Here is a 24,632-nt window from a genome sequence, read left to right as displayed (position 1 = left end):
GAAATATAAAAAAAAAAAAAACTTTTTTTTGTCTCGAAGAATTAAGAGCTAGTGTTAAAATGTCAATAAATAATAAATAAATAAATTATTGCTTTTATATAGCTCAGAGCGCTATTGTCCAATCTCATTTGTGGACCAGTGGGTGGAGCACTGGCGGATCCAGGGGATGGGGCAGTTGGGGCGATGATTCGGAACTGAATCATCTAGCAGATTTATTTATTTATTTTTATTAACATTAATACAACTCGAGAGTTCATCAAGCTTGGAGGCTTCTGAAGAATTTGCGACAAATTGCTTCAGACGATATTCGGACCTCACTCACCAATCGTAAACAAACAACATAGAGTCACAATGGTTATCACGTGACAGTTTTTGCTGTTTGTTTTATTAGTGGTTATCACGTGACCGTTCGTTTTGGTGTATGGGCCCCAATGGCCACATAAACTAAATTAATCTGTTACATCATGAAGAAAGAGCGCGTCGTTTATTTCAGTCAATACAGGGGCCCAGAACCCAAGGCAGGTGAGCCAACTAAAAGACTGCATTGCAACTAACAATCCACTTGCTTTAGATCTAGTAGAAGGAGAATGAAGAAGAAAAGAGAACGAAGAAGATCCAGTAAAAGCTTTTTCGTCTGTACTATCGTCCTCCCCCCCCCCTCAAAAGTTCTAGATCCGCTAGTGGTACGTAGGGAAGTAAAATATGATCAGCGATCTAAACGGGACGGACGGACGGGCCACACAAAACTATTAGCGGTTTTTCCTTCTTTCGGGGGGGGGGGGGGGGCACTAAAATAGTAAATATAAATTGTATTTTTTTTTTATGTTTAGTAGGATAGATGGTATTCGTAGATAAAACACATCATAAAATAACAAAAAAGATACTTTTAAAAAGAAGAGCATATTTTATTTAAAAATATAATATATCCGACAAAAATTATTTTTAAAAAATGTACTTGGAACATGAAATGTGGATAGAGGTTATCACATGTTTCACAAGATGTCCATCTCTCTATGCTGAAACAAAGGCACATAAAAAGAAAGAAATAAAATTATAAAGATTTAAATTGTAACATGTTTATTATATTCATACTCATTTGGTTAACAAAAATAACCAAGTTAACCAGAGAGATTTGTTTTAAAAACCTTTGTTGCTTTAATTGAGCAAAATGAGACAATTAAATCCAGTGCTGGATTTACCTATGGGCAACACAAGCTTAATTTGCCTTAATGTCCCAAACCCCAAAAATTGTTCTATGGATATTTTCAATCCTTTTGTTGAAATGATTTTAGAATGACGAAAAATCGCATTATATTAAGCATTTAGTGTAGGCTGGGTGTTTCCTCAGGCTTTTTAAAAAAATATATAATCCCCGCTTTAAAGGAAATTTTCGGTCTTGGCAATTTTCTCCTTTACAGACATAAAAATAACATATGTGTCTAAAGGCTGTAACCGGAATATCCAAGGGACAAGCCGACAAGGTGGGGTGGCCAATGGTCCATTCTTCGCCATCCACAGAGCTCTCCAAATGAAACTGTTCTGCAGTAGAAAGCTTAAGGTGGACTGTGCCCTGGGTATGCCCTGTGGAATAGTCACATCCTGGATCCGTACCCCTTCATGCTATCACATTCACCAGATCCAGAAAAAACGTCATGATGGGTTTATATCCAGCAGTAGAGCGTAGTGAGACATAGACCTCCTTCTGGGGGTAGTGCAATCCAGATTTCCGTCAAAAAGCACCTAGAAGGGGGGGTCCACTATTATTCGCTTAGTGAAATGCAAATGGAGAGGCAGTGGGAGTTATTTATTTCTCTTGGTCATTTCCAAGCCCCAATACCCACACTGGGAATATCGCCACAAAGTGGAGGTTTTGAGTCAGAGTTTTCCTTCTAGATGGGTTGCGTTATTTAGGCTCACATGCCCCATCAACACGAAGCTAAACTAGTTTTGAGGCGCCAGTGTTCCGCCTTTCATCCCTTCTCCTGTCAGTTTGTAAGAACAGGCCGCCGGATTTTTAGGAAAAATTACACGTGAAGACCAGGAGCTGGATTTGACTGTCAGAGACATTTAGAGACGCAAGCCATGGGAGCATTTCTTAGAAAGTGGGAGCTTATCTTCACTTTCGACCCCGACATTGTCAGTCCTTGAAGAAGAAGAAGAAGCATAAGGGGCCCCAGATTTCAAATAGCTTAGGGCCTTATCTATTTAAATTCGGCCATTACTTAAAGCAGTGGTTCCCAAACTTTTTTGTCTCGTAGACCCCTTGCCATGTTTTCTGGTTTTCGGTAGACCCCCTGCTCAACTTGCACATTTTTGAAAATTCATTAACATTTTTTAAACAAATTTCTAACTGTAGTGAGTTGAGGAGTGAAAAAGTAATTTAAAACTACACAATTTATTATACGAATTTGTCGTTCTATGAAGTAGTCTTTCCAACATTAAATATTAATTAATTATTTAATTAATATGCCTTAAGTATCATTGTAAAAAGTTTCGCATAGAGCAGTTTCTCGTGTATTTCTTGATCTTTCACGTGTGGCTCAAATGTTGAATCTGCTGAACTGTTTTCATTAACAGGAGATGGGTCAAAGGCGAGTAACTGGAGCCTAAACCAGTAAACTTCAAGCAGGAAAGGCTCATTAACCTTGGCTTCCTACCCACCTAGCAGAAGGAAAACTGAATTCAAACCTCTGCTGCCTTGCTACTATACCCAAACATGGGAAAGGTCTCGTGGGTCAACCCTAAGGAAATATAAAGGAGACAGTGACCATTAGCGCCATGTATTTCAGGGCCGTCCCCTCTTTCTCTTTTCTTGGGGGGTTCCAGGTTAGGGCTCGCCTTGTTATGTTGGATGCAGGCTTGCGAAGGGTGTGAACTATCCATCTCCAGCGTCTCTGAAGGATATCTACTTCAGTGGGCTGCTGCTTTGTTCTTTGCCACAGTTCCTCATTCAAAATCTTGTCTGGCCAGAATTTTCATCAGGCAGGTATTGATGGATTGCTGGATTTTTTTCATGGTGGTGATGGTGGTTTACCAGGTCTCTGCGATCTGGAAGCAGATGAGCAAGACGTGGCGACAGTTGGAGAGACTTGCCCAGAACCGAGATGCCTGGAGGAAGCTGGTTGGTAACCTATGTCCAGAAGGGACTACAGGCATAGATGAGATGAGATGGTGACCATTAGACAGTTTGTAGCACACAGCGCTACACCTTGTCAGACCAAACTGTATTTATGTATCTTGTAAAGATTTACATAAGAAGCTTTTAATTTTATAACTCATGCCACCGAAGCGACCTTGAACTGTATTGTTTTAGTTTTAGATCTTCATAAAAATAGGTTACCTTTTTTTTTATTTACTTTTTTTTTTTTTTTTTTTGTCTGTTGTTGGATCAATGATCTGTCATTAAAACCCCTAAATGGAGGAAATTTGAACCAGCAGTTTAAAAAACTTCTTTCAATTTTGCATTTACTGGTAGTTCTTGTATTTTTGGATATATAAAAACATTCCTTTAAACACATATAAAAGTATAATAGCTAATTAATTATATTACTGCTACTTGTGTAGTCAGTTTTAAATAATTTTAATTCTTGTAAGCTTTCAAGTTTGATTTTCTTAGAAAAGAAAAAAAGTTTTCTTTTATTCAATATGAATCTTTAGCATACTTTATTGTTAGTGCTAGTAACAATCTTTCCAGAGTAAACCTTTATTTAAGCTTCTCATTTCACTTAGGCTTGTTCGACAAGGAAGGAATCAATCCCATTTTTATTTTTAAATAATTAATGCCGTACTGTCTACCTTTCTTTTTTTTTTTTTTTTTGTTGTTCTAAATATTAGTTAAATGTAGACAAAATTAAGCTATTTAAATAAGTATTGAAATTGATTACAACAATTTTTCATTTGAATAGCAGGATAAATATTTAAAGGATTTATGAAGGTACAAATCATATATTAGTGTATCTTATCTTATCTTATATAATACAGACGTTACTTCAAAAAAGAAGATGATTACGTCCAACGCGTCATGCATTTAGTCATGCATATTAACCAATGACTTAAATTCTGCCAAGTCACTGGTTTTCCTGGCTAGCTCAGGCAACCCATTCCATGCTCTAATAGCACTATTGAAGAAGGAGTATTTGTACAAATTTGTCCTAGCATATGGGACGAGGAATGTGCCTTTATCTTTGTGTCTTTCAGAGTATTTTATTAAATTTTGTTTTTGTATTTGAAGATTATGGTTCAGTGTTTTATGTATTATTGCTACTTTACTTTTGAGCCTTCTGTCCTGAAGGCTTTCTAAATTTAGTGATTTAGTATGCAATAATTACATTAGTGGAATGTGAACATTAAATGTGCTTAAATGAAATCTATTATCGTAGACCCCCGTGGGCATCTCATGGACCCCCAATTTAGTTTTTTACTTTCGTAGACCCCTTGGAGGTCTTCGTAGACCCCTGGGGGTCTATATAGACCACTTTGGGAATCACTGACTTAAAGCAACACACCTGCAACATTTAAGCGAACGAAGGTTTGTTTGTCATAGCAACCTGTCACGTGACTGGCTCTACATGAACACAGCGGCCTTGTGAAAGACTTGCGCGAGGCATTGAAAGATAGTGTAGCCAAGCCTCCAGAACTCGATTTCTTCTGCTGAGCCCCGCAGGTGAGCGTGACCTCCTTCACGGCAGGCATGCCTCCAGAAACCTTACAGGAGACGGTGAGCCTGGTACCCTCTTGAACGTTGACTGCAGAAGAGTCGATGCCAGTGTAGGTCTTCCCATTGATGGTGATTTCTGGGTAATTGCTTGGTGGTTCTGTTCAATTGGAAAAAATAAAATACATTTAATTTTTACATGGCCTAATGCAAGAAATAAGCTATTGTTATTTGAACAACATAGACAAATAAGACCGTTAATTATACTAGACAGTAGCATAGCTTGTGTATCCTAATTAACAAACACCTGCGATAGGGAATGATTGCTTGTATGGTACGTTTCAGACGTTGGGTGGGGGAGGAGACTTGAGGTTTTCTTGTTTCATTTAGAGATTATTTACCAACAGCTAATCTGATCTTTAATCAAAATAAAGGTCACAGAATATGATAATAGTTTCTACATAAAGGCATGCGATCATTTCAAACTACGCAAAAACAACAAAGAAATATTTCTTTTTCTTATGTACTAATTTTTAAATCTATCTATCTATCTATCTATCTATCTATCTATCTATCTATCTATCTATCTATCTATCTATCTATCTATCTATCTATCTATCTATCTATCTATCTATCTATCTATCTATCTATCTATCTATCTATCTATCTATCTATCTATCTACACCTTTCTCTAGCTCTTTCTGTATCCCCTCTCGGTCTCTCTGTGTCTGTTTCTTTCACTCTCTCTCTCTCTCTCTCTCTCTCTCTCTATCTATCTATCTATCTATCTATCTATCTATCTATCTATCTATCTATCTATCTATCTATCTATATGTCTGTCTGTCCATCTATGAAAGGTAAGTTTGTCTAATTACTGCTCTTACCTCTACTTACCTCTAACAGTAATTTTGAGAGTTTTCTCGATAAAGGATACGGACCTCGTACAGCTGTTTCCAGGCCAACAGTAAACGCTGAGGTCACCTCCTCTCTCCACCTTAATCGTTTGGTTGTAACGGTACACTCCATTGACCAAGTCACCAGAGTACCAGTCATAGACGGGTATGGTACCGTTGACTGTGAAGTGGAACCAAGGTTTTGGGTACACCGCGTCTTTAGGCACCTCACAGACAACCGTGATGGAGTTGGATTTAGCTGGGCAAAGGTCAAACGTTTCTCTGACACCCAAAGCCCTGAGACTCATGGTAGTAGGTCCCTCTTTGAAGTATGAGAATAAAAAAGTTAGAATATATGGTTTCACTTTATTAAAGAATTTAAAGTATAGTATTAGGCATACAACTTTGCATATTAATAACATCTAAATGAATCGAAAATAACATGGCCGCCAACTTGTTTTTGTAGGAAAGCCTCTGTTCAATCACTCCTTCATGAAGGGTGGGTGAACAGCTGATCTCAAAAATGGCTCTAACGATTTGCCTAGAAATTTAACAGTTGATGCATATCACTTAGAAAAGAATTACCAACTCGTTGGCCACAAGAAGAAAACTCTAGTTACACCATTATAATTTTTCAAAATAAAAAAAAATGTAAATTTGGTCAGAGACTAAATCTAGGTCTAGATCCTACATCGGTTTTGAAAGGACTGTCGTCGTTCTTGAAAGGACTATCGATTCCCGAATGAAAGAGTTTAACACATTAATGTTCAGGAAAGTTTTGCGCATTGTCTAGATCTAAATATTGTTACGTATTTCTGAATCTTCTGGCTAAATGCATTAGTAGGCACACAAATAAAAACACAGCAAAGAACTTGACGACTCAACTTTCAGTTTCATATAACTTTAATGACTATTAACTCTAACAATTCGTCACTGTAACATGTAGCGTAGAAGACTGTACAATATCTGTCAGTTTACAGTTAGCTATACTTCGTTGCAATTCATCTCTTCACTTCGTTGCAATTCATCTCTTCTCAACTTGCATTGAGCCCTATTCCACAGAACAGACCAACGACACACTTCCCAGTGTCGCTCCAGGTCTCCCAAAGCTGAACCAATTCATACTCAAGTCTACCGAATCAGAGCCGCACACGTCTTACATCGACTGTAGCGACTGTAACGGCTCAAGTCCACTGTAATTCGCTGTAGACTTTAACAACAGTAGTTCACTCCAGTTAACTCTACCCTAGTTAACTTGCATCGAGTCGAACACTTGAGCCGCACACGTCTTACATCGACTGTATCGACTGTAACGGCTCACTCACGACTGACTTTCACATTAACTCTCTGGCTTATATAGAGTCCCTAATCGCTCTTCCAAAGTTGCACAAACACTGCTAGTATCTTCTGAAATAACACGTGAGGACACGTCACATCCTGTCTTTGTTTATGCATGTAGATTCCAGAAAACACCCGCTGCAGTGTCATCTCGCTGGGGTCACACATACCGGTAACGTAGAATTTTTTTTTTTTTTTTTTCTTAAATTAAGTAATCAATAAAGTGATATTTCTAAAATTTTACAAAACGCGAGTTTATGTACGAAATCGCATCTCGATAGGATAAGAACAAGTTGTCAAAATAAACCTAACCCCCCCCCCCCCCCCCCCAAGTAACCGTTTCCGTCCGGGGCCACGGTGAGGCAGAACACCGTACCCAGGAAATAAATAATACAAATTACGAAAGTGTAAGCTAACAGTAGGAATTGAAAAGAAAAAAGATGAAATTAAAACACAATTACTTACTTGGATACAGCACGTTAAAGGTTTGAGCATTTTGTTTGCCCAAGGCAGATTCCCAGACACAAGTAAAAGTTTCATTGTTGACTGTAAGGAAAAATCAAGACGTTCTTTTTGGTTAGTACAAGACAAAGAGTCAAAGACAACAGCACAAGGGGGACAGATAATAATAACAGAAAACAGATGAAAATGTACACTTGAATATTGAAAATAACTAATTTTTTTCTATTGTATTAATAGCCTCAGGGTTATTTTATTAGCTAGGACAAACCAATGACTTAGAAGAGTTAATTAATATACATGACTAGATTAACACATGGATACGCGTAGGACGTAATTATCTTTTCTTTTAAAGGAACGTCTGTATATTTATAAGAAAAGATGCCTTTTAACATAAACATACCAATAGGATAAGAATTACTATCTTAAAAATGGCAAAATAATAATCATGAGACGTTTCAATGACTAGATCTAAACATTCTAAACATTAAATTATACGTTACATAGGTTAGGGTTTAAAAAAACCCAACAAACTTTACTTCATGTAACTACTTTACATCACAACGCCTTGTTTTGGAGTTTTTGACGACATTTTTGTATAGTGTTAGAAATTTACATGTCTAGTCTAGGTAAGTAGGTATAGATATATGTCTGTGCATTAGACTTTCACTCTCTAACAGTGGAGGAACTTAATATGTTATCGTCAAGTTTTGTTAATCAAGTTTTTGGACTTAGTGTTTTGGTTGGTAACAGCGACGACAAAGACGTATTCATTTATTACCAGATTAAAGATTTGACTCGTCAACACTCTAATTGTTTAATTTATTGTTGACCTCTGACCTCTGTTGAGTTGGTTAGTTGGAACTAGTTATCACGTTTGCCAGAACATAAGTCAACACTCCACTCAAGACACAGTGAAGATGTGTCGTACATAGGCTAGTGCATTGTACAAATGTACCATTTGAATTTCAGCTCAAATATTTTTTTTAAAGTTTGCAATACTGAGGTTCAAATTAACGTCCTTGACATTGTTTAGCTTACCGTGAAAATCTCCAATACATAAAATAACGTCTGAAACACACAAAAGACTATTTAAGTATTTCATACCTGGTGCAGGGACTTACTTTTTGATGAAGAAGTTACTATCAGCTTTGAACTTGAGTCGGTGTACTGTTGGTTGGCGAGTGAGCCGTCTGACCTTACCCACAAGACACGCCCTGAAGGCTGGTTCAGGTTACATGTGCAGTAACCCTCTGTCCCGACCAGGCAGTTATCTACCCTGGCCCAGGGGATGTAGCAGTCGCTGCCTAAGCTGACCTCTGGATTACCGGTGATAGTCTGGCTGCCAGCTACAGTCAATAAAAATATATTAATTATCGAATATATAAATATCAAATGCACAATTGCCAAATATAAAAGTATCAAATATATATTATCATATAAATGTGAAATATATATAGTTATCAAAAAATGAAGTTATCATATTCCCATCCGTAATCGCTTCGCGACTGAAAAACACCATAGTAGACATAGATATAGTATCAAGTAAGATACAAGAAGAAGCTAGATATACACTACGTAGTCTACAAATAAATAATTTTCTTAACAGTAAACAAGTAATGCATTATAAAACAAAATTGTTAACTCAACCCAGCAACTATATCTCCTTCCAACCTCTTGTATGCTTGGCCTTTTTTCTTTTTACAAAGCTTATATCAACTCACTCTGTCTGTCTGGCTAAAAGTTTGTGCACGGTATTTCCCTGACACCCAATCTCGGATCTAGCTGAAATTTCGCACCATTATTTCCCATACCTGACAACAAAAGAGTCAATAAAAAAAATTAACCAATTAGTTAATTAACTATTGGTAATAACTTGCTTTGTTTGGTATCTCAAACATGGGAAAAAAATAGTACTTGACTGAAGTGGTGGTATACGCCAAATTAGTCCCTTTTCCAAGGGAAAGAAATAATACTTTACTGAAGTGGCGGTATAATCTGAATTAGTCGTCTGAGGCTTATTACAAATTTAATTACATGACTGATCGAAACTAATTGATACCCTTAATATAAGCTTTTTTAATTTTTTTTTACGTGTGGATTATTTTGCTTGCTTTTTTAATTAATATAAAAAACAAATAACAACCGGTTCGCACGTAGCCAATGTAAAGTAATTACCATTTAACAAAGCAAATTACCCTGAGAGAGGCTCGCCAAGAACAGAAGCAATGAAATTATGGTCTTCATATCTCCGAACACTTTCTTGAATCTGACCACAGCAAATAAAAAACAAACAAACAACAATTAGAAAAAAATAGATCCGCATTGCCTTTCACTTCCAGACATGTGTATAACATATAACATTATTACATTAAAGCCCACACCACCTGCACGAAATCAGTCTATGTCGCTGAATAAGGTTAGAACCCGGGAACATTGTGATGACAGTCCAATCGCATACCACAGGGCCTGGCTAATACATTTCATTGCTATCCAGTTAATTTCGTGTGATATCAGTCAACAATTAAACAGTAACGACTGAGGTGTAACTACTTGCTTTATGGGTAAGAGGAAGGTACAATGGAGACCTCTATAGAATTGTTTTGACGATAAAAACGTTGGATCATGTCAGAGTTAGTATCAGTGGCATTTTACGTCTCGAGAGACGATCTTTTCCCTTTGCAACTTCTTGTGTGACTCAAGAAGATAATCCTTGATACACAGCTGCGCTCGCAGGTTGGGCATATGTAATCACCAGGCGCCGTTGCATTTTCACCCTTCTTTCTGCTTCTGTTGTGTTTGACATCTGCAATCCGTGACCCTTCCTTTATGCTCTCTCTCCATGTGGATCTATCCAGTGTCACTTTTTCCCAGCTGCTAGTGTCGATTTTGAAGAGCTTCATTTAGTGATCTTGTACTAACAGGCTAGGTGGCAGCACATACCGTTGACAAAGCTTATACTCTGTCTGTCTGGGAGGAATCTTGTACACATTAGTTCTCCCACTTGCCTTGGTCGGATCAAGTTGAAACAGTGCACAATTATTCATTGTCGATGACAACATATGAATCGATTAACAAAATTAGCCAATTAGTTAACTGATTTGTGGAAATTAATTAATTCAGCTTAATATAAAAATGTATTAAGGGAGATAAGCTTTTTGTAGAGACTTAGGTTGTTTAAAAAAATTTGAAACTAACAACAGACCATGAAACCTATTTATACATCATCTCATCTCATCTCTGCCTGCGTTCCCTTCTGGGACATAAGCCACCAACCAGCTTCCTCCAGGCATCTCGGTTCTGGACGAGTCTCTCCAACTGTCCCCATGTCTTGCCCATCTGCTGGGCATCTGCTTCCCGATCGCGGCGCAATTTATACAAGCACCTGAATAACTCTGTGGCAAACACGTCGGCCTTCCACCGTGAAGACTCGAACTCGAAATTAGACTAGAGCAACGTACTTTTTTTATTTTTTATAAATAGCTTTTGAAAAGACAGCACGGAAACCTTCTTCCAGATACCCTTTTTTTTTGTTTTTAGGTATAGAGCCTATAATATTCTGACTTAATATCCATTTATGATGAAAAGGCAGCAATTACCTTAAAGTGCCTTAAACCGTTCAGAGAAAAATGTGTATCTTACAATAGAATTACAGCTCCTTGTAATGACCACGTTACCTCGTGCATGAATGTTTATGACTTTTATCTTTTCATAGCAATATTTCTCCTTCTCCAGTCAAGCAAATCAAGATCTAGCTACTTTCAAACGGAAATAATTCGAAATTTCACTCGAGCACAGATGTGTTTAAGTGTCTGAAGGGCAACCCAGAAACCTCCCCAATACCAGCTCCTTCCACCTGTCTACGAACAAAACTGGACAAGAGTGCACTGAGTGTACTGTGGAGATTTTGTAAAAAAAAATAATTTTAGTTTAACTCTTTCTCCGTAATAATTTTCCACGTTTCGACGGAATTCTTTATTTTGCACATTTCACTACCCGGTTTTATGATCAAGCTTCGATAGCTTTGTTGTTTGTTACCTGAAAATGTTTTATTTGGTACATAATTAAAGTAGAATGCATGCTCTTTTTATAAAACACCAAATAAAGTTAATAAAATTAAACGTTAATTTAATTTAATGAGGTCAAATCAACGATGATATCGTCAATTAGGAGAGAAAGAGTTAAATATATAGATCAAACTGTAGGTTGTCTGCCTGCCTGAATGTTGTGTATGCAAATCAACACAAACTTGAAACTCTGAGATCTACATAGTACAGTACTTTTTTGTTCCAAAATTTAATTCAACTATATAATTGACACTTTCTGGCATATTATTAAAACCCTAGTGCCACGAGATCTATAATATATTGAAACAAAATTCACATCATGTAAGCCATTTTAAATATTTATAGTAGTTTGTACAATCTCAAATGGCCACTATTTTTTCAAACAATTAAATATGCCATTAATATTTATAATTCTGATGTCTTAATCTTTCCGTTAATGTTAATTACTATAATTAGAAACTCCAGCTCTAGACTTAGTCTACCATTCTACCATACCCCAATAAAATCAAAAGACCTATTAAATTATCCGTTTGATATCGGCAGGAGACTTATGACGTTAAGTTAAATAGATATAGTTATCTTGTGTAGTAAGCGCTTTGGACTGTCGTCAGGGTGATCCCTAGATTACCGACATTCCTTGCGTCCTGCATTAGGTTTGGGTAGCATGTAATAATCTTCAAAAATACAACCGCAAAGGAAATATCAGTTCTTACAAAAGTAATATATTTGGAATAATATATATTTTTTTACTATAGAAACAAAGGCCCATTTTCTACACATTAAGTCCAACAATTTTAGAATGCTTCTATACTGCGCTTACATAAATCTAAAACACGATGCAAGGTTACTTAGTAAAACAAAAGCAGTTACCTGGGCAGTAGGTCCTGGATCGAAGTGACGGTTGAAAGGTTGCGCTTGAACTATATAGCTTGTGTAAAGTCTACTTAAATTTATACATATGTATACCTGTGCCTCTTTATTTACACACAGGTGTGATAGTTAGCTTTGGACAGAAAAGATTGCTCTCACTTACACTCCCGCAAGACCCACCAGGTTTTATATATATATATATATACATATATTGCCAAAGTGTGTACTCATTTGGTGGAGATAAAAAATAATTGTCCACGTTGTTAACAATGACTACACTATATAACACGACTAGCGAGAAGAGGCGCTAGCAAGACACTGCCACCAGTGTCTGATGTAACAATTACAAAGATTGACCCAATGTGAGTGTCTAGTGTCTGATGTAACAATTAAAAAGTTTGACGCATGTGAAAGTCTAGTGTCTGATGTAACATGTGAATGTCTAGTGTCTGATGTAACATGTAAGCGTATATAGAGTAGGAAAGGACGAACAAATGAGGAGACGGAGACGGCGATAACATTGTATGTCGAGGTTGTGACGTTGCAGGTCAGCGTTCAGGCCTTCTATGACGATTGGTCTCTGTTCAACTCTTGTCCCATTAACTTATGGGCCATGGTACCAGCCTGAAAGTCCATCTTTCGGGGCCCAGTGATATCATAGACTAGATGATATCTTTTTTCTGCATAATGATTGTCATTAGAAACGCCCTACATGGTAGCTCAAAAAGGTACTGGACTGATGTTTAGACCTTGAGGTATTGTTTCAACCCCCGATGTTTTGAATGTTAGATTCAAGGACGAAGGCTACGCACAGACTCCCACCTGGTCTTCGCACATGCAATTTCAGTAGCCCACAAGGTCAATAAAAGGAGACGAGACGAGATCCTTAATTCAACACACCTTTTTTTTTTTCTAGGGCAAGGTTAGGAATAATAAATACCAGTGGTTCTAAAAAAATTGAGCCTGTAGGTATTGCCTACATGTTTGTTTTGGGTCGAAGATTCCAGCTACCATATGGCCTTAACATAGCAACTCAGTTAATACGTCTGGAAGTAGATTGGCATACAACTGGTAGCGAACCCAGCCGCCATCGGGCTACCTAGTGGATTTGCGAGGTGAGGATGAAAAAGAGGCCCGATGACCCAAGTCCGCAAAATCCGCTATATACGTAGATATTTAGAATCAGTGACGTTACACTTACAGGCCTACATGCTATTTGTACTTTAGGATCTCGACTAATTTAGACCGGGGCCAAAGTCTAATTCTAAATCAATCTTTGCCTATAGTTTCTCTTTTTACAAAATGATGCGTTATAGAAAACCAGAGGCGAGAATAGTCGGTGGCTCATACCTTGGGAAATAGTGAATAGTGAATGTTAAGAGGAAATATGAGTATAGTGATAGATCTTAAAGAGAGATAGACGAGTATAGTGATAGATCATAAAGAGAGATAGACGAGTATAGTGATGGATCATTAGGAGAGATAGACGAATATAATGATAGATCATTAGGAGAGATAGACGAGTATAGTGATGGATCATTAAGAGAGTTAGACGAGTATAGTGATGGATCATTAGGAGAGATAGACGAGTATAGTGATGGATCATTAGGAGAGATAGACGAGTATAGTGATGGATCATTAGGAGAGATAGACGAGTATAGTGATGGATCATTACGAGGAACGACTATAGTAGGCCTATACGTTCCGATTTTTACAGATTCCAATGATAGCATATGATGACCCCCCCCAACCGCACACCTCCTGGTTTTTCCATGGGGAAAAATAAGTAGGATAGATGAGTCAATACTTCCCAGAGTGCGCAAACGTGACACAAATATTTAGTTACAATAAACGTATTTACTACTGTGCAGCCCATTTATTTACGCAAAGTGCAATAATAAATAACATAGTTTTATGTTTTTATTATAGTTGAGAGAGGGGGAGAGGGAGACTAATTCATCGAAAGACTTTATGAGCGCTCTCACTGCGAAGCACGTACCAGATATAGACCTACGCCTACAATTAAGTACAAACACTACCCCTCCACCACAAACACAACTTCTATCATCATTATACGAGCTGAGGACGAAAATACTGAAAAAAAAATATAGCAATATATATATTTTATATAACTAACTCGGGATCCTTGGGCATCTCTCAGTCCACCCAGCTCTAGTAGGTACCTGACATTAGTTGGGGAAAAGTAAAGGCGGTTGGTCGTCGTGCCGGCCACATGACACCCTCGTTAACCGTGAGCTACAGAAACTCATGACCTTTACATTATCTGCACTATAGATCGCAAGATCTGAAAGGGGAACTTTAACTTTAAATCTTTATATATATATATATATATATATATATATATATATATATATATATATATATATATATATATATATATATATATATATATATATATATATTATATTGTATATGGAACTAAATAAATTAATTACAACAAAATAATTAAATAATTGGTTAATCTGTTATTGTACTTTGCCTCGCTTTATATATTATTTATTATATCTCAATTAATTAATTATGTATACGTTTTGAAGTATAAGATACCTTATCATATCTTATAAAATACAGACGTTACTTCAAAAAAGAAAATGGTTACGTCCTACACGTCATGCATCTAGCCATGCATGTTAACCAATGACTTGAATTCTACCAAGTCTTTGGTTTTCCTGGCTAGCTCAGGCAACCCATTCCATGATCTAATAGCACTAGGGAAGAAGGAGTATTTGTACAAATTTGTCCTAGCATATGGAACGAGGAATATACTTTTATCTTTGTGTCTTTCAGAGTATTTTATTAAGTTTCGTTTTTGTATTTGAAGATTATGGTTCAGTGTTTTATGTATAATTGATACTTTACTTTTAAGTCTTCTATTCAGAAGTCTTCTAAATTAAATGATTTTACTACAGATGTTACTCTAGTTAAATGTGAATATTCGTTTGTTATGAATCTCACTGCTCTATTTTGTGTCTGTTCCAGTTTGAGTTGAGGGGTCCCAAACAGAGAGTGCATATTCTATTATTGGCCTAACCAAGGTTAAATAACATTTTAGTTTATGTACTTATTTGATTTGTATATTATTGAGTTAACACAGCTCAATATCAAAATGTGAAGTGCCCAGTACTTCTGAACCAGAAATTGAAGAAAGTTTTAGAACATTTTTTTATTATAAATCCTCACTGACACGTAGACTCGATTTTTATTTCATCCAGACAATTAATACATTCTTATAGCAACGTAATAAAATTATCTTTTCAAGTATGTGGGTCTCAAATAGTGAAGTGAAAAAAAAAAAAAAGAGAAAGGGAGAGAGAGAGAGAGAGAGAGAAAAAGAGAGAAGCATTACAGACTACAGTTAAAGGGAAACAAACATGAAAGATTCTTGTTAACATAAACCAAACGTGAGTTATCTTCCTTAAAATTTTATTCTTGGAACTGAAACACGAGCTTTTATTGCAAAACATAGTATGCAGGTAGAGCATAGAATAACGGTTCATCTAAAAAACAAAACATAAAAAAAACACGCATAAAAATCATCACATTAACGCTATATGATCACAGACTAATCAAATAAAAATCTTTTGTACAGAATCATAATGTGAACATTCGTATAAGTGATATTCAACTTCATATTTCAATACCCCGAAGATTCATCTAATACAAGTGTTATACAAAACAATGTAATGATAAATAAAACAGGTCGATCAGAAATCTCAGTAAAAAAAAGCTAGAAAATAAACTACATGTTTTTGTGTTGTTTTTTTTCAATTCAGCAATGAGAACAAAATTCGTATTTGGGCAAAACTTATACATTCGTTTGAGTAAAATAGTACAGTCATGTAAGAGCAAAGTTTCGAACTTTTCTTCAAGAAGATAAATCAGCTGGGTATATTTATATATATATATTGAAATAATAAAATGTGTTTATTGGCCATTATATATTGTTATGGTGTTGAACTGGGCGCTCATGTTAATTGTTGATTGAACTTTAAATATTAAATTCTTTCATCTATCGGCCTATTTACCTGTGAGTGGTTTAATTCAAATAAGAATACGACTTACGAAATATATTTCCTACCAAATTTCCTTTAAGCTGAATCTTTTAAGACTAAAGTAACCGTATTTGTGGTAAGAAATGGAACCGTATTTATGGTAAGAAATGTAACTTTATTAGTGGTAAGAAACGGTCAATCACACAGAGCGAATAGACTTATGAAACTGTTCTATGATGCTGTGGATAAGTAAAGCTGAAAATAACATAACTAAATGTTTCGTTGTGGCATGTGACAAGATTACCGATATGACGCAATTAGATGTTTGTTTCCACCTAGATCCAGCTGGAAAAACCAGCCCAGTGTGCTCACATAGGTCTCACCAGCCACACGAGGTATCATAAAACCCCAGTGCAAAGCCCTCAGCCCCCCTTTCACCCCCCCCCCCCCCCCATGACAAAAGTGGCCATCATCGAACTAAAATGGACGAACTGTAGTATAGATGTTAGTTTCACTTTCACCAGAGATGTGCACACTTGTCCTCTTGTGAAAGACACGACAACAAGTGCTAGTTCAGTGTGATGATTAATTGATTATAAAAGGGAGCCTACCCAAATTAATTCTAATCACAGATGCATCATATCAAAATTATTTCCCATTTTATACTGCATTTAAATAAAAACGTATTATTAAATATAATACAAATTATAAAATTACTTATGCAGCGTGCGTGTGTGTCTGCATATTGATAGGGGAGTTTGTACTAATTAATAAAGTCATTGTATGAGTGTATGTCTCTGTAAATAAAGTGTGTGTCTTTAATTTTATTTTTTGGTGTTAAGGACAATGACTATTAGAAACTTGTTTTCTTATATACAGCTGAGAGTTGGGACACTCATTTTAAATAGTTTCATCACTTGCCTATCTAGACAACAAATTAATTTAGCATATAAAACGATAAAATAATCATTATTATTACATGCATATAGAGGTATGTGAGATTCTATTGCACTATTTATACTACATACATAAGGGGAGGTTATGGCGCAAAACTTATTATCACATTTTATTTCAAGGTTATGTCCCCCTGAACAGTCAACGACATCACCGGTTGAAAATAAACAAATATAAACAGACAAACGTTTATGTGACGTTATAGAACAGGGAGAGGGCGCGGTGGCTGAGTGGTTAATAAGCGCTGGGCTTCCGAACCTAGAGTCCTTGGTTCGAATCTCTGTGCAGACTGGGATCTTGAATTTCGGGATTTTTAGGGCGCCACTGAGTCCAACCAACTCTAATTAATACAGGACTTTAGTTGGGGAAAAGTAAAGGCCCCAAAACATATCGTGATTTTGTATTGTAACAGTCAGCAGGACTAACAAGGGAGACTAACACTGTATGGGGTTTACTTCATGCTTCTATCTCATTTTTGTTCAAAGTATCTCTTTTTTCTAACTCACTTTTGAAAAGAGAAATGGTTGGTATAGCAGAAAGTAGAGTAAGGGAGGGGTTGTGCTATGCAGTGTGCTCTTTTCCGCTTCTCCTACTACGCATTGTTCTAAAATTACATTTTAAATGATTTTGTTTTAACTAGTCGGTTTTGACACCATGTAAATTGACAACTGTTATTCCAAATAAATAATGCTAATCTTGTCATGTTTATGAAGGGCACCATTCCCCAATTAAATATATTTCTAAAAAATTTTATCTTGTAAAAAGAAGGAATAAACTTTAAATAAGGTTTCAAAAAATGCATGAAAACAGTCTTATAATTCTTTTTTTTTAACAATAAGAGTATATCACATGCAGCTCACATTGCACTTTAAATCTGCATCAACAAAATACAGTCAATAGGTATATATACAAACACTTGCAACAACTCCTACATTATATAAAAAAAATTCATAGTAAATAGTAAAGTTCTCCTTTCAGTCCTTGGACTGGACTATTACATTAAAAACAAAAATCTTCCCTTTACACAATTACAAATATGAACAACTATCAAGAAATTAGAAGAAAATGATTTAATTTTTAAGAGCCCGCTTTTAAAACCGAAATTCATGCTCTGTTCGATGTATGCTTCTCATATACAGAAACTATCCACCTCGCTACACCCAGGACCGGATTTAAGGGATTGCAGGTGGGCTACAGCCCCGGGGTATCCACAAGAAAGGGGCCTCCACAAAAGAGAAAAAAATATATCGGAATTTCGACGGGTCAGAAACTTTAAAGTATTTTTTTTCTCCACATCTTTAACGCTAACACTTTAAATCTTACATTGGTGGCGACAATGTCGTGATTAAGAGGTGTCCGCTTGTAGTTGTATGCTCGGAATATGTAAATACCGATACAGGTCCGGATTCACGACAATGCGTCTACACAGGACCTTACTCTCCACAAGCTCAAGTCCTTTTTTGAAACTAAAATATTTGCATATTGAATATTTAAAAAAAAAAAAGGAACGTGATATTAAATGTACAAGTTCTCTAGGTCTTTCTTCTAAAATAAAGCTTGATTTTAAATAGAAGTATTTATAAGTGGATCTCAATTAAACAGAGTGTATGGGCCTCCACATACTAAAATCCGGCCCTGGCTACACCATTTACTCGCCAGTGGATGCAGTTTAGGAATGAAACTTCACTATACCGAAATACCAAGATATAGGTACAATATCACAATATCATTTGTTGGTGGATGCTTCTTCATTCAATGAACTAATTCTGTTAATGTATAAAAAGTAAGTACACCTTTCAGACCCAGCAACTCATGGGGCAGACGATGTAAATGTCATCTGATTCTATAGCCGACGATAAACGAATACAACCACCCAATCACCTTTATTTTACCCACCTAGTTGAGTACCCATTAGAGTTGGGACGACTCAGGGAAGTCCAAAAAAACCCCCCACAAAATTCAATCTCCCAGCCTTCACTAGGATTTCAATCCGAGTCCCTCAGTTCGGAAGCCTATCAATTTACCTTACCACTCAGCCCCAACGCATCAGGGTATATTACGAAAGAAAATGAAATTTTATTTCTCAATTTCACACGACAGTGACAAAGAAATTATATTTATGCTAGAGTGGATGAGCAGACGACAGATATTACCCATGATTCCATTCGTGACCATTAACTCATCTAGGTTATAAACTAAGCGCACTAATAGTTTAAACAAAAACCTTTTGTCATGTTAACATTATAACATTTTGTCAAAGTCATGAATAAGAACATATGAACATAAATAACCGGGGTAATAGTTTTGTTTCGATTAACGGTAGCTTAAGTCATTGTAATTGAATATCAAAACTTGATGTCCAGTCCATAAATGAAAAAAAACAAAATTGCATTGATATTAAACAACTCTAATTGCCACAAAATATTATGTGTGTTAGCGATTAACATTAAAACAAATAAACAACCTGTTATCAAACAATAAATTAATTAAAATAAATAATTGCCACTTTGACTTTCAAAACAATCAATTAAAAAAATAATATACCAATGTAGTTATGTATATTGTGCTGACTAACTAAATAAAAGAGTTCAATACATAACCTATATATACAGATTTTATTATCGCATATCAGAATCTTGCGTTAGTTCAATGGTTTTCTAGGTTTGGAGGTCAATATAAACGACACTAGAAAGAATTCCTTATACTATGTTCCTCCAGTGTTCAATTTGAACTCCATCTTGGCACTTGATAAGCCACACAATCCTGTGGCAATCCTATTCGTAATCTTCAAAGCCAGGCAACATTGTAGTACGTACAACTTGGCAATGGTCTGTTTGATGCTCATAACATTGGATTGTTTTCCCTTGTTAATTGACAACAAACATCCTCGATTTAAATCAAAGATTTGCCTCAGAAACGAAACGAATTATAAAAGTCAAGGGTAGAGAACAAAATTACAACAAAAAAAAACTTGCGTATTATCCTCATTAGATGGTACTTCAGAACCGTTAGTATTAACCTACAGCAACTCTAAATGTGAAGGTCTGGATAATAACCATTGAAGCCTATTTATAAATGATAACAATGAAATAATGTCAAACTTCAGTCTGAACATTGCTTAAATGCAGTATATTGGGGGCGACTTTTGCAGGTGGCGATGTCCTGGGAGAATATCAAGGCTCCTCAAATTTTTATATAGAGCTAATGGTGAAAATATCTCCATATTGCCGGGTGGCTTTCAGACTCGCTATCCTCCAAGGGCCACCTCTGCTGTATTCGATGTTATGTCAGCTTGCTTATCCGGTGTGTAAAATGGTCACAGAGATAGTTTCAATAATTTTTATGAAACTTTAAATGGAAAAAAATTGGTTTACAAGTGGCCGCATATCACTAATAGCTAAGGGCCTTATCAAGCCTAAATCCAGTTCTGGATTTTGTTTTTTTTTTCTCCAAAGGTGAACCCAAAAGAATTGAACATATCACCCTTTTCCAAATTTCTGTTGAGTAGTTTTTTAAATATAGATTTTTGTGTTATTTTTTGGAGTTTAGTAAGTCAAAATTTTAACCACTCCATTATCTAGCCTTAACAATCGTTAGCGACTCTTCCGACAAGTCCACGCTTAGCCAAAGATTAAAGTTCTTCTTAAGTGTTCGCTTACAGTCGGCGAACTTGTACCACCAGTAGAAAAACAGAGCTGAAAAAAGCTCGTAGTTAGGCTCCATTGGCATATAAACTTTAAATTCAACATTTCCCTTACAAGAAACCCACTGTCTGCTACATACCAGAACGTTGCTGAACACTGTACACTTCATCGCGATGACGGCTGTCTCTCTAGTGCTGCAATTTGTTCCAACATTTTTGCCTAAGTGGAGCTGATACTAACTTAGAATAAATCTGTTTCAGATTCAAACGAGCTCTTGGTGAATAACTGCCACGACCGATAACTCTTGCATGCCAGAGTTCTCCTCTCTGACGCCCTTTAAAATTTAATTACTCGAGATAATTATGTCGTCGGATTTAATGTGTATATCTGTTTTAATGAGAGTGAGATAGAGCAAAAGGGCATGGAACGAAGCAGCTGATGTAGAAAGCTATTTACATCGATCAGATTCTACTGGAGCTAACAAGGCTCGTTTAACTCATTTGTTACTAAGTAGCTTTATCTACTTATTACTAATAGCATAGTGTAAAAAACAACAAAAATGAATAAGGTTAACTAGCGCACAAGGCAGTAAAGGGTTAAGCGAAATGCTAAGATACTTTGAAGCTGACCCTGTGTGCCGACTTGGCGCGGCGTTTGCGCCCGTCGCTGTTCAAGCTGAGGCAGGAGCGACGAAGTATCCTCCCATCGTTGCCGATATTGTTAGCCTGGACATTGCCCGCGTAGCTGACGTCATTCATAGACCTGGAGGACGAGTAAGTGACGCTCCCGCCAATCACACTTTGGCCCGGGATGGTCAAATACGAAGCTGGGGTTGGGCTCGTAGATCGCCTGCTGTTTTCCAGTTCAGATTTCAACTCGGACCGGGTTGTGGTTCTCGGCTCACCGCTGTGGCGCCTGAAACGAGCCTTGGAGTCTGGGCGAAGCAGCAGGACAGCTTCTTTGTCTTCTGATTCTGACCTTGACCTGCTGTACTCTTTCCTCTTCGAGCGCACATCCGGCACGCGGCGTAAGGGAACTGGGCTGCCGTGACGGACGTGTGAGGAAAACGGCTCAACAGTGTTCACGTTTACATTTTCTGACGCGGATCGTCGCATTTCAAATTTCGTTTTGTTACCTTCGGTGTCAGCGGGAGAGTCTAGAACATGATCTTCTGTTACGTGATTGTTGTTATGATTGTTATTGGTAGCTACGTCGCAGTCGGTCATATCCACAAGACACTCCGGTACGGTAAGAAACTGGCCGTAGTGCTGGTTAAACATGTTCTTATTATTGTCCACGCCTTCGTAAGCAAGGAAATGCCCGCCACAAGCACCTTCCGGGTTTCCCGTAGTGAGCCCTGCCCGCCCGCCACAAGCACCTTCGGGATTTCCCGTAGTGAGCCCTGCCCGCCCGCCACAAGCACCTTCGGGATTTCCCGTAGTGAGCCCTGCCCACCCGCCATTGTCTTTGCCCTCGCTGGATAGATTTGACGATCCGTTGCTGTCGTCGGCAGAAGATTTTATATCCAAAGAAGATTGGCTTCCAACGAAAAATGCAACAGAGCAAGGAGGGCTGGCGTGGAGCGTGTTGGACGTCACGGACATGGTGGCTACCGCGACCTCTTCCTCGATAATTGAGTCGGGCGTGTCCAGTCTGCAGCTTCCGCCCGCGGCAGCCGCCTCGTCGTTCCCGACTTCCATTTCAACGTCACAGAAGGAGAACGTCCCGTTCCCGCAGCCGTCATCGCTGGTGGGCGAGGTGACGAAGATGCTCGGGCTCCGGATGGCCACATCCCCAGCCATGCTCTCGACGTCCGAGTTTGAATTGGACGGCGGGGAGCAGAAGGGCACGGACAGGTAGTGTTTAAGGGAAGACATCGTCCCCTGGCTGCTGGGCACTTCGGCCAGGGCGCTGTCCCTGTTGGCGATGTGCCGGAGGTCGTTCTCCATGGAGGAACTGCTGATGGAATCGTTGTCATTGTTGTTCATGGAAGCAGTGCTCATGACGAGCTTCACCAGAGTGTAGAACTTGGAATCCTTCCTTCGCCGAGGTGCAAATTTACCTAAAAATAAACACACAAAAAACCCTCAATAACAAAGAATTTAAATATTTAAATATTATTATAAATGAAAGAGTTAGGGAAATAAGAATTTAAGGATGGTATTAACAGTCAAAGGTCAACTATTAGGGTTATACAATTGCAAATTTTAAAGCCATGTTAGGGATATGTCAGGGGTTCAATTTTATATATACTATGCTGCTGCTGCTGCTGCTGCTGCTGCTTGTCTCTTGTCCTGTTGTGTTTCTTAACTTGGCTCACTAGGGGTTTCTTGAATACTAAATAATACTTGCTTGATACTTTCTTGGTTACTCAATTATAAGTCATCAATACTTGCTTAACTCAAATACGAACACTTAATATACATCAACTCTAACTCCTTATATTCATGAATATCGATAATACTTTAATACTTAATAAAGCACACAATTATATCACACTTATGAAATAGTAATACACAAAACACCAGTCCATCAACTTATAAATATATAAATGCATAAACACCAGTCCAGGAAGTAAACGTCCAACCTTCCTGGACCGGGAGCAAGATCTTACTGACTTAACACACTCTCTCACACATTCAACGAAGACTTAATCACTCAGTTTACAACACGTGCAACACTTCGCATTCATAACAAGGGGATATAACAATCATACCAAAATATCAAAGTAACATTCATTCTCGCCATACCTCTCCCTGACAGGATATATTTGCTTAGCATTTGAGGACACTCAATAATTTGATATTCTAAGGTAACAAGGTTTTATATTACATTATTTTTTTACGAAATCATAGTATCGACATCAAAAACAACAACAAAAAACACCTTAAGATATATATTAAAAATGTAATATCATGATACAAAAATGTGAAAGAGCGATCATTCGTCGAGGTGCAAGATAATTCATTTATTTGAGTTGTTAATACGAGGCCTGTTCCAGTTTGATTTAACTAACATGCCGATCTACTCGGGGGGTGGGGGGGGGGGTGATCAACTACTTAAGGAATCGAACCTTGACTCTCGGTCGAAAAGAAAGGTGCACAACAATCACAAATGTTTTTGAGATTTTATCAACCACACTTCAACTCAATTTAGACCTAATGAAAGCATTGTTGTCTAGTTCGTGATCATATTCTTTTTTTGAAGCATCGTCTTTATTTTATAAGATAAGATAAGCTCCTTCTGAATATACGACAGCTTGTATCTTACTCCCTCCTATCTCTCTCTTTCATTATCTTTCTCTCTCTCTTTTTCATTCTCTCTCTCTCTCTCTCTCCTTTTTTCAAGACGTATATTGGCAATCTAAAAGCAAAACACGCAATTTAATGCTTACTCTAAATAATTCAACATGTAAATTAAAAAAGATAATTGGAAAAACCGCAGACCAAAATAACAAAATTGATGAACCAATTAACCGGTAAAATGCATGTTTACGACTGGTCATAAGACGGCACCATGTCGAGGCTGACATTGTGTTTACGATGCATTCACAAAAACCTTTCGGGAAATCGTATATCTATTTATAGAAGTCGTTTTCTTTCTCTGTATAGCTTCAAGGTTAATGAAATCATGCTCATTTAATAGACACATTTGTTAAAGTGCACAGAAATAAAGATGGCATTGACTCCTATAAATAGATCAACAGCGAAGTGGTTTTAATCTCCTCTAATAAGTCAGCA

The 24,632-nt window shown here is 37.2% G+C and overlaps 2 protein-coding genes across 2 annotated transcripts in view; both read right to left on the bottom strand.

Annotated features, from left to right (window-relative positions):
- Positions 1–881: 881 nt before the first annotated feature.
- On the bottom strand, positions 882–12,434 carry LOC106054347 (uncharacterized). Its single transcript, XM_056045005.1, has 7 exons — positions 12,282–12,434; positions 9,543–9,613; positions 8,469–8,693; positions 7,351–7,431; positions 5,549–5,869; positions 4,506–4,814; positions 882–1,016 (listed from the first exon to the last, which is right to left on the bottom strand). Exons 2-7 carry the CDS (start codon positions 9,589–9,591, stop codon positions 1,012–1,014), a joined length of 990 nt encoding a protein of 329 aa, XP_055900980.1. The 5' UTR covers positions 9,592–9,613; positions 12,282–12,434; the 3' UTR covers positions 882–1,011.
- A 5,655-nt stretch (positions 12,435–18,089) lies between these two features.
- Positions 18,090–24,632, bottom strand: part of LOC106054331 (uncharacterized) — a 133,467-nt gene continuing 126,924 nt past the window's right edge. The window contains exon 9 of the mRNA XM_056044610.1: positions 18,090–22,954. Coding sequence (XP_055900585.1) covers positions 21,501–22,954 — 1,454 coding nt within the window. The 3' untranslated portion in view covers positions 18,090–21,500. The remainder of the gene's footprint in view (positions 22,955–24,632) is intronic.

This window comes from Biomphalaria glabrata, chromosome 10 (genome assembly GCF_947242115.1).
Source record: "Biomphalaria glabrata chromosome 10, xgBioGlab47.1, whole genome shotgun sequence".
NCBI classification, from domain to species: Eukaryota; Metazoa; Mollusca; class Gastropoda; family Planorbidae; genus Biomphalaria; species Biomphalaria glabrata.
This window is presented reverse-complemented; position numbering and strand designations above follow the sequence as displayed.

Bases quoted from the DNA above. Each gene is read 5' to 3' on its own strand.
- LOC106054347 (XM_056045005.1), bottom strand. From the start codon at position 9,591: ATGAAGACCATAATTTCATTGCTTCTGTTCTTGGCGAGCCTCTCTCAG. The intron at 8,694-9,542 runs GTAATTTGCTTT...TATTGACTGTAG, and splicing joins CTTGGCGAGCCTCTCTCAGG to CTGGCAGCCAGACTATCACC. The intron at 4,815-5,548 runs GTAAGTAGAGGT...CCAATTGAACAG, and splicing joins TCTCAAAATTACTGTTAGAG to AACCACCAAGCAATTACCCA.